We start from the raw sequence: 14,927 nt of genomic DNA, 5'->3' as shown, positions 1-14,927 counted from the left end.
ACTATTTTAAGATATATATATATTTTTTTAAAAATCCCTTCAATACATGTTCGTTTAATAATTTGTCAGATAGTGAGTATTATTTTTAAACATTTAAATCTTTAGTCTATTTCATTTTCAGAAAGGAAAATAATAATAAATAAATAAAAAAACTTACATTAAAACCATTTGACCATTAGTCAATACAACTTTATTATTTTAAATAAGTAATTAACAAAAGCCTAACAATGTTTCAAAAGCACATTTTTTTTTTCAACTAATAATTTAAAAAATGTTTTATTTAAGTGGACATTTTCTTTTTTTTTTAGTTTGTAATGTATGTAAAATATTTTGTAACAGTTTTATTATTATTTTTAAAAAATCTAAGTCGTTTTTAATTTTAAAATTTTTTTAAATAAAGCTTGTGTTTGTTTTTACTTTAAGGCAAGTCAATCCTTAAGACAGTCTTAAGTCAATCCATCTTTATTTTAATTGAAAAAATTAAGCAATGCTATTGATGTTATAGAATAAATTTGTTTTTTAGAATTAACATTTTCTTTTGTTATAAATTTATTTTTGATTGATTTAAAGATCTCTCATTGATAAATTTCAAACATACGTTAAATTGCGATACATCGCGATGTCTGACTGACGATCAATCACGATATAAAATTTCTTACAATGCCCAGGCCTATTTTTACATAAACAATAAAAATTCTTAAGGATTTTTTTTTAAAAATGTTGTTTGATCACTGGGTAGGTGGCCGTTTTATTTGGCCAGATATTTGACTATTCGACCAAATCACTATTCATTATTCCCTATTTTATAATAAGTAATATATATATATAAACCATATTTGCATCCAATTTTCATTGCCTTTGATTTATTTGACAAATTATTATTTTATAATTTCAGACAATACTTTATTAAGAACAAATTTTTTTTTATCGTCGATTAATTTAGTTCCTTTAATTTCTATACAAGACACAATACTTTTTAATTGGAGAAATTCTAATTCCATCTTTTTTTATGAATGATGTTTCTGATTCCACTATTTTTTGCTGTTTTTTCCCCTTCATTCACAATAAATTTTGTACTTAATGAATTATTTCCATTTTCAATTTTTAGATATGGAATTTTTTCATTTTTATTTCAATTGATCATTACATCCTGCCTTGTCCTGTGTTTCAATATTTATGTTAGCACTTATTTTAATTATCATTTCTGTTTCTCAATTCTTAATTTTAATTAATAAGTTTTCCTTGAGTTTATTTATTTCTTTTTTCCTGATTATTAGGTACTGAATATATTCTGATTTTAATCATTAAATTTTTTATATTTTGTGATTTTAATAAATCTTTAGCTTATTATAATTAGGTTTTACTTGGTTTAAAATAATTGTCTTAACCTCAATAAACTTATATTTGTTAGTTTCTTTAATGTTAGTTTCTTTTTATTAATTTAATGAATTTACCATCTTAATTTATATATTTCTATCTGTTAACACAATTTCTTTCTATTTTTAAAATGGAAAATTTTAATGTTTAATCTGAATTCTTTGAGTTTTTCTTTATATTCTTAAAAGCTATGTGAGGTGATTAAATGCAATTTAATCTTAATTAAATACAGATTATTTGTATTAAACATTTCTTTATTTAGTTTTTTTTAAAATTTTTTAAAGGATGACTGAGTTGAAGAAAAGCTATTCCATTTTTTTAATCTATTATTATTAATCTATGGTGTTTTATTTGATGATAAATAATCATTTTTAAGGTCCTTAATTTCTACAAAAAAAAGTCCTTAATTTTTTTGATAAAAGTCCTTAAAAGTGCTTAATTTTTGCTTTGATAAAAGAGTGGGAACCCTGTATTAGATTCTAGGTTAAGCCAAGCAGTATTTTGACTTTTTAACGGTTTCCTTTATCTTGAGATAAGTTACTCCTTTATTATTGTGTCCTATAAATAAGATGCAAATTTGTCACACCCTAATAAGATTCTATCTTAATCTAAACTATGTTAACGGTTTCCTGAATTTTGATGAGTCACTTCTTTATTGTTGTGTCTTTTTAAGATGCAAATTTATGACAGCCTAATTAGATCCTAGCTTAAGCTAAGCTATGTTTTGGCTTTTTAATGGTTTCCTGAATCTTGATGAGTCATTTCTTTATAATTGAGTCCTAATAAGATGCAAATTTGTCACACCCTAATTAGATCCTAGGTCTAGCTAAGCTCTGTTAGGAAATTGATCGGTTTCCTGAATCTTTAGAATAGGTTAATGGTTTTTTGAATCTTTAAGATGAATTTTGTTGCTACCAAGTCCATTTCATTGATGAATGTTTCTGGGTGAGAAACCACAGCTAAGTTTATAGCTTTACTCAAATTGTATGATCGTAAAACGGGTTTTTAACACGCCTATATAAATCATCCTTTTTTAGAGTCTAGATTGTTTTGACATTTTAACGGTTTCCTGAATCTTAGGGGATAGGTTTTGTCAGATTAATGGTTTTTCTGAATCTTAGGGATGAATTTTGTTGCAATGTTCTGGGTTGAAAAATCACTGCTAAGTTTATAGCTTTACTCGAAATGTATAATCATAAAATGGGGTTTTAACAAGCCTATATAAATCATTCTTGAGTCTAGATTGTTTTAAATTTAACCATTTCTTGAATCTTTTGGCAAGTTTTGACAGATTAATGGTTTCTTGAATCTTGGTGATGGATTTTCTTAGATTATACAACCTAGTTCAATATATTGTGTGAAAAACCACTGTTAAGTTTATTGCTTTACTTTAATGGTGATCGTAAAATAGGGTTTAAACATACCTATATAAATTGAATATTGCTCTTGTTTCTATTCTCCATAGTAGCTTATTCCAAAACAATGTAGTTTTTACAGTAAATTTAGTTTTGAAAATTTATACTTTTGAAAAGAAACTTCTCAACTTGTTGAGCTACACGGATTAGCATACCATTCTTTTTTTCAAGTAATATATTTTTTTAATTGGATAATGTAGAGAGAATTGGTTTATTGGATCGTTAAATAACGTTAGGGGTCTAAAATTAAAATGGTAATAAATGAATTAAACTTGAAGAACCCAATAAGAACTATTTAGTCGGAAACTGCAGTTTGGTATCGCTTTGAAAAGTCCTAAACATATAATACGACTCCAAAAGTTTAATTACTTAGCTACGCGTTAACTTTTTGAAAAGGGGATTAAATCACGATTATCCTGGAGGGAGGGAGAGGCATTTTCATCACTTGAGATGCGCCTCTTTAAAATCTCCAACTGCTCCTTTTGATTATGCAGAAATTCTCCTTTATTTTGAGTCCTGAAAATGCCCGAGAGGAAGCGGGATACCTCTTGTTCTCTTGATGTCAAAATCATCGATCCGTCTCGTGGAGAACGGGAGAACTTTTCCCATAGTATGGAAACTCTAATTTCCCCAACTTTTGTTCACCGGTAAAACCGTAATAGATTTAAAATTTTAAAACTTTCGTGAAAAAGCATTGTAATTTGACTGCTTCATATCTATTGCAATTGAATGAGTGCTGTAGCAAAATTACTTTTTTGAAAGCTTTCGAAGATTATTAATACCACACTGCAGGCTTTTAAACCGTGGATTCCCATTGTTTATTTTCCTACATGTTTTCTAATGCATGTTGTTACTATGAAGACTTTTCTCATAGTATGGAAATCCTAAATTCTCAAGCTTTTGTTCACTGGTAAAATCGCAATGGACTTAAATTTTTTAAATGTACTGCTTCATATCTATTGCATTTTATTTGTTAGATTTGTGAATAATTTTAGAGCTTTCCACTACCCTTTTTACTGGTTTCTCCTTGAAGCTATTTTTTTTTTAAAACCTAAAACTGTCTCTCATTGTTATATTATTAAATTGGTACCTTTATCATTATTTCACATGTGATACCAGACATATCTACGAATGATTTAAACAGTAATATTTGAAGAGCTTAATGAAAAGATTTGCAAATTAATGGTATGAATTCACTGCTCCCCATAGGTTTAGGAACATATTATAATCTGAGAATAACAATAAATATTTCATTGAACAAAGCCTTCAATTAAAAATGTTTTCGTTGGAAAAAAAAACGATGTTTTGTAAACCTTTTCTTGATGCTTCTGTCATCTTTTTACTCGGAACTTACTTTCTCAAATTCACTAAATTTACATTTAACATATTCTTTGACTAAGATGCCATTCAATGCAATTTTTTTTAAATAGTGATTTTGTACTTGTTTGAACATTTTTAAGGCTCTTCAGTACACAGCGTGTAGTCATTTAAAAGTAGTTTTAGGCTTATTGTTGATCACAAAGTGCGTAATACAGGCGTTGATTCTACTATGTTTGCACAAGTTGTTTTTATGTAGGACGAAACGATATTAGCAGCATTTTTTAGTCAAGCTGTAACCTATGTATTACTTATACCGAACAATTTCTTAATCGAATTATGAGCTATCTATGCGATGCATTTAACGAGCAAAATATAAAATCTTTACGAAGATCAATGAATAGTCTTTAATTTTTTTATATCTATCTACGCTTACATGATGAATGTTACAAAATTACTTCTTAAATAATGTTAAGCCGACAGCAGCCAAAATATTTGATTTTACAGAGATTCTCTACTGGGTGCTATGATCGTACACTTTTTTAAAATCAAGCTTATGTAGTAAATAGGAACTGAATTTTTTTTTTTTTTGGAAATGTAGAAAATAGAGAATGCTATTGATGTGCTTAAATTCAAACATCTTTTTTGTTTTGTTTGTTTGTGTACCCTTCCATTAATATTTTGTCCTAACCATCTTCTCTTACTGTCTATCATCAACTTTATATCACATTTTTTAAAAAGTTAAACACACTGGAAATAAAAACAAATTTATGGTTGCCTTAATTACAAATTAAAACTATTTTTTTTACAGAACAAAAATTTATTTTAGAAAAAAGCAAAACAATATTTTTTTTAGAAATATTTTTTTATAGCGTAATAAAGTTAAATAGGCTTTCAAATGTAAATGAAAAAAAAAGAAGAAAAAAAGGTATGACTTGTTTCAAATAAAAATAGCCAACATTTTCTTTCTTTTTTTCTCCTTTGGTAAGGTCTTGTGGTCATATAGTCAAAATTACATCTTCGTTCCATTGAAGTATATAAGCAAATATGGATATAAAAGCTAGTTTTTCTTGAAAAAAAATAAATAAATAAATAAAATATATATATATATATTATAAATCTTATATGTTTCCGATTTCTCTACAACTGTATCGTATGAGTTCTGTGGCAAAATACGATTTTTATACATTCAAGCAACTTATTCAACAAAATATCTTCCCCGTTCTCATATTAAAATAAAACCACGGAGACCTCCAGTTTGCCGCGACTTTGTAATTAGAGTTCTTCCTCTTTCCAAAAATCGTGATAAATCAGGGACGTTTACCGTTTTAATGATGTCGCTAATGTGTGCTAAGTGTTGAAAGTCATCGAGTAGGGACCATCATAAGATAGTTGAGGCTTACGCTAATACCCCAAATACACAGAAACACGTATCGATATAAATCTTCGTTGCTCATGTTGTCTCTGTTTCTGTTAGTCTGCGGTATGTTTGGTGAGGAAATTTATATAGCCTGGCTGCAATGTCGTTATGGATAAACGACTGCGTTTAATGTACCATCCCTGATCGCTCTGCGGGTGAGCTTTGAGTTTGAAGGTTGAGATGGAGTTGATGGCGTGGTGCTAATGGAGTATGGATAATGTTTAAAAAGCTACGGCGATTTCTTCCTTTTTTTTTCAGTTACAGTTCGTCGATGCTGAGGCCTTTTTTAGTTTTTGTACGAGTTGAAACGTTTGAATTTGAAGTGAGTTATTTCATTCACAAACGGAAGTGTAATTGACTTAGTTAACTCGGCGATGATTTCGTTTTGAATTTAACAGTTTAGTGCGATAGTTTGTTTTGATGTCTCATTGTATCTAGGAAATAAAATCTGAGAATAATATAAATGCTATTCTTTCTTTAAGCAAATAGTGGATAATATTTATTTATAAACAATATCAATGAGCAGTGTAATCGACGATTGTTTTTATTATTCATTTATATATTTCTAAATGATTCCCTCATACGGTTATGGATGGCCTATCGGAAGAAATGGTTGCTGAATCGCACGTTCTTAACGAGATAGAAGTCTCAAATTATAAGAAGTATAAGAAAATTCCCATATACAACCCAAATATAAGTATATCTTTCGAGTTGGTCCCTTTCTGTGATGTTTTTTATTTATTTTTATTTTATTTAATTTCTTGCAGGCCACTGCCCGGAAGTTTCCAAGATTTGGCGATTATTCTGCCACAGATCATGATACGGAAATCTCCCCAGAAAACCTAGTATATAATAATAACCAAGCCAAATATAAGAAAATCCCCATCCCTCCCCCGCATTGGTAACAAAAAATTAACATAATAAGTATATGAGCTGCCATGAGTTTGAAAGTGTAAACGTACATGTTTAAAAATTTCTGAATGAAAATTCTTTTCCCGCGTGGACAGCGAAAACTGAAACTGAGTTTTTAGTTTGGGAAGAATTGAAAGGTTAAAAGTTAATAATTCACATCAACAAATGAAGCGTTCTATATTATGTTTTAATTAATAATTTATTTATTGATCAGTGAAATATGTGTCTTAGCCGTGCTGTTACGCTTTTTAAGTATAATAATAAATAAAAAGAAAACGTACTTGAAGAGCAGAAGAAAGCTTTGCTGACAGTTATGAAAGACGTAACATTGAAAGAATGCGTAGGAGACGTGCCGTCATTCATAATTTAACTGTTCATGTTGAAGAACATAACATCGGTTCCATGACCGAAATATGTAGTTTTTTGGGCTGTTCACTTCTAGACAAAGGGAAAAAAAAGTACTTTAGGAATTGTAACTAAATGCAGAGTTTTCTTTGGGAATAAAAAAAGAGCAGGGTGCATCCGCCTGTGCCAGAAAAGGGCACTTTGAGTTCTGAAATGGCACTATCTTATCACAGTTAAAATATATCAAAATATATAATACTATGTATTAACTAAATTTGATCCTCAATTTTTAAGTGATCCTCTTTTACTATTTTATATGTATATCTCACGAAGTAATTCTCACTCATTATCAAAATAACTGAAAAATTTCGAGCTTTTGAAAAGTAATTAAAGGCGAGCAAAAAAACAATCTCGATGTATAAATTTTCTTTAAAAAAAGTAAGCTAAAGAAAAGGATTAATTGATGTACAACTTTAAAGCTTTTTTTAAAATTCATTTTAAACTGAAAATTATGAGAAAGTAAACCTTTAAGTACATTTAATCACTAAAAGAATTATTAATATACTTCCCTTCTAAATAAAAGATGTGAATATCTTTGGAGGCGAATACCATGCGAATTTCAATTATATTACTAGACAGTATGGGAAAAATTTTAATAAAAAGGAATGAAGTTAAATAATTATTATTAACTAACAAATAAGAAGTGAACTCTTCATTGAAACAGGTGGTTAAGAAAGCAACCTTTTCTTGAAAAATATAATAAAAAGCTAGTGTTTATAAGGGATGGCGACTTATTTTCAGAAAAAGGGCAAGCGGGGCATGCCGACCTTCAGAAAAACGCATAGGGAAGAACACTGCTAAACGTTGCCCTGATGAAAGTTTTTCATTGCTTGCCGTTTATTTCAATTTAAAATTTATTTCAATAATTTATTATTGACTTGAAATGTTTTTTTTAAAGAGTAAAAAATTTAAGTTTTAAAAATTTTCATAAGCGATTTATATTCTTAAAATCTCACGCTTGAACACATTTCAAAGGGATTTATCATAGTAGCGAGCAAAGCAAGCATGGTTTGCAAAGCAAGCATGGTTTGCAAAGCAACCATATAGGATTGTATAGGAGTCTTCGGGGGTTGGGAAGCGTCAGCGAATCCACCAGTGCAGTATAATTGACATTTCTCTTCCATTTTTTTAAAAAAATTTTCTTGATAATTTAACTTTTTAAAACAGGCTATTTGAGTACAGATTTCACATTTTAAATACTATGTTAAGATCAATATGTTATTGGTTTTAATAAAGGTAATAAGAAAAAGGTACAGTATTTTCACAAAGTCAAGTACGATTTTTTATTACTAAAAGAACACAGCTAGTTGAAATAGAGTGCAATAGAATAGATACATTTTTATAATTGTATTAATATAGTAAAATGGATAAATTGTTCAAATGAGTACTCAAATACGTATTTTATTATATTTAATTGATGAACATATTACATATAACTAATTCGTTAATCAGTTCACTTATTTATTTGTAGAAATTCAAATAATCTTACATTAAGTGGAAATTAAATGTACTTGGTACACTTTAGGACTTTGTAACTCTTCTAATATCTAAACTATTAAGTTTTAATGACTTGGTTATAAGGTTTTTCGATTTAGCTTGAAAAATGCTTACATTGCTAATATGTAAGATAAGCGGGAAAGAACAATTTATGTCCTCCACAGTTGATTCGGAGAAAAACGTTTTTGCCCTCGAAAACATAGCTTTTCCCCCCCTCCATAGTGCGGCCAATCTTCACTGCATAATAACTCTCGGGTTTTCACATTCATTTCTCAAAACTTAGTATTTTTCAAAAGGCAACAGATGGCGATTCAATTGTCATTTTTGTGAAAAATGGACATAAACCTATCTTCCCTTTTAGTCTTCATATATTACTGTCAGACTTACTTGTAAATAGATTAAGTGCAAAACTGTATTTTTTATACATAAAAAGTTTTATAACTCTAAAACTTATTTTTGTTGTTTATAAACTTAATTTTCTCTTTTTTCTCTCTTCCAGTGTACGTAGTGTAATGCACAAGCACCTAGAAAAAATGGGAGAAGTAACGTTCGATAAAATATTCAACCAAAAGTTAGGTAAGTGTTATTCTATTGTCTTTTCTGTTTTAATTAAATTGCGATTTTGAAGAACTTTGTTATTCTGGCATAAGATTTGATATTCTAATCAAGAGCAGGGGTTAGCAGCATTTCTAAGAATGTGGGATCGCTTTGTGTGATGCACGTGTACCGTGGTGAAATATCCAAATGTAGATGGTATCAAACTTTGTTATTTGCAAAGATATGAAAGAGAATATATTTAGGGCGATGATTTAGAACACCCTGTCCATGAGTTTTCCCTTCTTTATAAAATATCCTCGCAACTAATTGCTAATGTGATAGTTTTTTCAATGGTTAACATAGTAAAATAATAACTTCACCAAGTTAACTATTGAAGAAATAATCATACTAGACGAAATTGAGAAAATAATAACTTGGGGTATAGGAAAATTAAAAAAGTTTAATTTTTATATATTTTGTAATTTTTTGGGTAGTTAGTGGGTAATAAGGCTAATTGGAAATAATGATACATAACGCGTTTTTAACAAGATAGAAGTCTTAAATTTGGATCGTGTGCTCCTTATCAGCTTTATAGGAAAATTAAGAAAATTTCATTTTATTTTGTAACTGTCGGGGCAGTTAGGGGGGTAATTACCCTATTGGAAAGTATGGTTGCTAAATAGCACGTTTTTAATGAGATAGAAGTCTCAAATTTGGATCGCTTTCTACTTCAGCTATATAGGAAAACTAAGAAAGTTTCATTTAGAATATATTGTAATTATCGGATTATATAAGGAATAGTTAGCTACAATAACAGTAATGCGAGCCGCGATGGCTCAGGGGATCGTTCGCTTTCCAATGAGGTGAACCGGTTTCGAATCCCAGCGATGACTGGTCGATACGAATTCCGCATCCGGCTTGCACCGACCACAGTGCTGACGTGAAATATCCTCAGTGGTAGACGGACCATGGGTTAGAGTCCCTTAGCCGTCAAGACTGACCGTGGAAGGTTCTCGTGGTCTTCCTCTCCATGTAACGCAAATGCGGGTTAGTTCCATCAAAAAGTCCTCCAAGAAGGCAAATTCTGGCAGTAACTTATTAATTTTTTTAACTATACATTCAACTAACTCATTGATCAAAAAAAAAAAAAAAAAAAAAAAAAAAAAAAAAAAAAAAAAANAAAAAAAAAAAAAAAAAGATTTTTAAACTGTTTTCAAAGATATTTACTCTTTTTCTCAAATAATAACTGCAAAATTGTTTTCTTTTTTTTCCTTTCGCTGACACAATAATTTTATTGTAAGATAATTTGTGGCGCTCTGAAGTTTTCGATCACGCTTTGTGTATTTTATTTTATGCTTGCTTATAATTTATACTGGTTTTTAATTACTATTGTTTAGTACGTGTTTGAAATCTATAAATGTTGATTTAGAAAAATATATGCAATAAAACTGACAATTACGTGCGTAACAAGGCGTATTAAAATTTCTATTTTTAGATTTTGCGAGCTTTAAATATTGAAACTCTGCCATAAATTCGTCAATGGCAATTTATTGACATTCTGTCCTTGATTCAACTGCGTTTTGAAAAAAAACGTATTTTTTTTTATGAAAATAAGTTTTTCTTAAGAGTAGGAGAATTTATTTTATTTCTCTCTTAATAGTTTTTTTTTGAGAGTTAATAATACAATATTTAGAAGAAAAAAATAACCTCGCCAGTTTTAAATTTATTCACTATCAGTACGTTTCTACAAAATAATGTGTATAATATTATTGACTATAGGGTACAAAATGAAACAATTAAAAAAGAGAAATAAGTGAAGTGATAAGTGAAATAATGAAACAATTATAAAAGAGAAAAAGATGAAATTGAAAATTGTGTTAGAAAATATGCGTTGGGTAAAAATCTGTTCAGAATTGATGATTTTACCCTATGTATTTTTGAAGCCTTTTTAAATATTTGATTGCTAAGTTTTAAAATTTTCTATTTAGGAAAATCAGGGCGTTATTTAATATGAGACAGGCTTGTTTATTGGCATAAGGTCCGAGCATAGTAATGAATAATATAATAATTGTACTATAAAATAATCATAATTATGATTATTATAATTATATAACATATGATTATTATAGTAATAAATTATTTAAAAAAATTTAGATTTGTGTGTTCACAGGTTGAGAAATAATTAGCTTGAATAAATTACATTATAGCAACAAATCATATTTTCATTGTAACAACCATCTTTAAGAAAGGTATGATTGTTGTCATATTGTTATCCTGAAGACAGATCTGTTAATAATGATAGATAGTTAATGATATTGCAAATTAGTAGAATATATCATAAAATAATCATAATTATTATAATTATATAATTATATTTGATGATTATAGTAGTATATTATTTAAAAATTTTTTGATTTAAGTGTTCAGGTTGAGAAAGTCTTTCTAACAACAAATCCTATTAGCATTGTAGCAACCATCTTTAAGAAAGGTATGATTGTTGATATTGTTATCCTGAAGACAGATCTGTTAATAATGATAGATAGTTTATGATATTTATCTATTAGTAGACTATATTCTAAAATTATTTAATCATTTTATTAATAAATAATATAATGAATAATATAATAATAATATTATAAAATAACCATAATTATTATAATTATGTACATAATTATATTTGATGATTATAGTAATATATTATTTAAAAAATTTTTGATTTGAGTGTTCAGGTTGAGAAAGTCTTTATAACAACAAATCCTATTTTCATTGTAACAACCATCTTTAAGAAAGGTATGATTGTTGTATATTGTTATTGTGAAGACGAGATCTGTTAATAATGATAGATAGTTTATGATATTTATCTATTAGTAGACTATATTCTAAAATTATTTAATCATTTTATTAATAAATAATATAATGAATAATATAATTATATTATAAAATAATCATAATTATTATAATTATGTACATAATTATATTTGATGATTACAGTAATATATTATTTGAAAAATTTTTGATTTGAGTGTTCAGGTTGAGAAAGTCTTTAAGAAATAATTAGCTTGAATAAATTACATTATTACAACAAATCCTATTTTCTTTGTAACAACCATCTTTTAAAAAGGTATGATTGTTGTCATATTATTATCCTGATGATAGATCTGTTAATAATGATAGTTTATGATACTGCAAATTAGGGAATATATTATAAAATTATTTACTCATTAGAATAATGAATAATATAATAATTATATTATAAAATAATCATAATTATAATCATTATAATTATATAATAATATATGATGATTATAGTAATAAATTATTAAAAAAAATGTTGATTTAAGTGTTTTGGTTGCGAAAGTCTTTAAGCAATAATTAGCTTGAGTAAATTACATTATAACAACAAATCATATTTGCATTGTAACAAACAGCTTTAAGAAAAATACTGACTGTTGTATATTGTTATCCTGAAGATTGTTCTGTCAATATTGATAGATAGTTTATGATATTGTAAACCATAAAATAAAAATCGCGCAAAAATTTCTTAAGTAATGCTCTTTCATTATCCGTTTCTTGAGTAATTTGATTAACATTAATTTATTTTTTCTTTGTTTGAAAAGACTTAACTTTTTCTGGTTTCCCCTCTTTACAAAACAGTGTTCTTAATGTTTTTAGGAACTGCATTTTTAGAGGAATGCAAGATTATATTTTTGTTAGGAAAGAAAAAAAATTGTGATTAGCACCTCTTACGTAAGTTTTTCGTTGTGTTTTGATGCGCGAATTTCTTCTATAATTTAAAAAGATTAAATCATTCCCAGTTCTTATTTTACATTTTTTTTATCTAATTATTTTAATGCTTTTAATCTCTGGAAAAGAATTTCAGCTCTTCTTGGAGATTTTCTCCTCAGCATAATTTGCGAAGTGCTTTTATGTTTAAGTATTTTTATGCAATATAATTGTTTTAAGTTAAATATTTCTTTTCACTACTGTCTCTGTATTTTCGAGGCAAGTGGAAGTTTCTGGATTTTAATTTACTGATTAATGATCAGATTTTCATCAAAATATTTAATATTTTGTGCTATGGATTAAACAAAATTCATTACATTAAGCACTCGTCGTTCATTTATTTGAAACTAACTGAATACCAGGGTTATGATTTTACCCAACCCGAAAAAACCCCGAGTGGGTTTTTTTCAAAAGTGCATTTTATTATTAACAAATCAGCTCTGGATATTTAGATTGTAATAGAATAAAATAAAAACTGCATACATTGAAATATTTATCTATCCATTACTTCTATATTCTGTGCTTTAAAAATTTTAATTAACCTTCTTAAAAACACATATTATTAGAAACTGAAAATAATGTACTAAGGTATTCTCAGAAAAATTTGAGATACTCATTCACAACAGATACTAATGTTCTAACAAGATATAATATATACAATATTTTTAGAATCACAATTCAATGAAATAAAAAATTATTTCTGAAAATATATCCAACATATTATTTCCTCGATCTGTTAGGATCATTACATACAGTTTTAAATGGTACTTTTAAAATCAGCACCTTTGAACTGGTGAAATACTTGCTCTAGAATACTAATTCTGAAGTATTCCTTGTTGTTGAGATTCTAGAGTTTATTCTAGAAGCTCTCTTTCACTGTACTTACATAGGACACAGTAACAGAGTAGGTAAATTTTACGAAGATAAATGAGCCCTATTGCTGTCAGTAAAAATTTTATTGCTAATTTATCAATGTAAATTGCATGTATAATAAAATGTGTTAATAATTATGATTATTAATGGCGTAATTAGTAATTCAATTCGCGGTATTCTTTAATGTATCAAGACTAGGACTGGGCGATATAAGAAATTTTATATCGTGATGCATCGTCAGTTTTGCATCGCGATATAGCGATGTATCGCAATATAGTATTTTAGAAATTCATGTACTTGTAAGGCGCATAAAGTCGGATTTCTATCAAAACTTCATACTTTGATTGATTTAAATCAATTTATGAATTTGATGTATATGTTTTGCTTGAGAAAGATATTAATGTTATATTTTCTAAAAATGATCGCGCAAATAACAAAAGGTTTCTTAGTTTAAAAATAAATAATAAAAAAATAAATAAAATTGAAATTTATCAATATATTTACCTAACAATATAGAAAGAAAATTTGAAAAATAAGTTCGTTAAAAATTATTTGTATGCTTAAAACAAAGTGCTAAATTAACTAAACAAAAACAAAAAAAAACACTTTTAAAACAACACTATTTTTTATCATTATTTCACATAAATAATAAAGTCAAATTGAATAATTACCGAATTCTGAACGAAAAAACAAAGTAAGGTTTAATTTCTTAAAAATAAAAACAAAAGAATTATGATATTCGATAATATATTCAACTGACAATATTGAAAGGAAATTAAAAAACACGATTATACTCTTTAAAGGAACGAAGTGCTAAATGATTTTAAAAAAAGAAGTAGCAATCGCAAACATTACTAATTTTTTTGAATAAACAAAGTTGTATAGTAGTTTTGAATAAACACTTATGTCCAAATCCAAAAGAGGAAAAGTAAGTTTTGTTATAATTTTATTTATAAAAATGAAAACAACTAAAGATTTATAAATTTAAAATCAGTAATAAACCCAATAAATTATTATTTTATCCGAAAAGTTTTTAATAAATTAAAATAAAGTAAAAAATAGCCTAACAAATTTAATTACTTTTTAATTTAATTCTTTATGGGCACCTTAAATTAGATTTCCGTTTGTAATAAATTCAATAATGTAAAATAATACTTAAACATATAATATCAAAATTAATTTTCACATTTAAAAATAAAAAATAAAGTTTTGTTTCAAAAAAAAAATTAACCTTATTAATTAAGAAACACTTCTTTATATATTCTTTTCAATAATAGGTTACGTTCAGAACAAGGTAACGACGATCACAAAGTCAGTCCCACTGAAAATAATCTACAAGAAACGATATCAAGTCGCGACAAAGATTAAAAAAAAGGGCAAATCCGCGGCTA

The 14,927-nt window shown here is 27.3% G+C and overlaps 1 protein-coding gene across 1 annotated transcript in view; it reads left to right on the top strand.

The window, feature by feature from the left end:
- The window catches only part of LOC107446386 (G protein-coupled receptor kinase 1), a 136,099-nt gene that overhangs the window by 63,172 nt on the left and 58,000 nt on the right, over positions 1-14,927 (top strand). The window contains exon 2 of the mRNA XM_016061016.3: positions 8,843-8,919. Coding sequence (XP_015916502.1) covers positions 8,843-8,919 — 77 coding nt within the window. The remainder of the gene's footprint in view (positions 1-8,842; positions 8,920-14,927) is intronic.

This window comes from Parasteatoda tepidariorum, chromosome 6 (genome assembly GCF_043381705.1).
Source record: "Parasteatoda tepidariorum isolate YZ-2023 chromosome 6, CAS_Ptep_4.0, whole genome shotgun sequence".
NCBI classification, from domain to species: Eukaryota; Metazoa; Arthropoda; class Arachnida; order Araneae; family Theridiidae; genus Parasteatoda; species Parasteatoda tepidariorum.
This window is presented reverse-complemented; position numbering and strand designations above follow the sequence as displayed.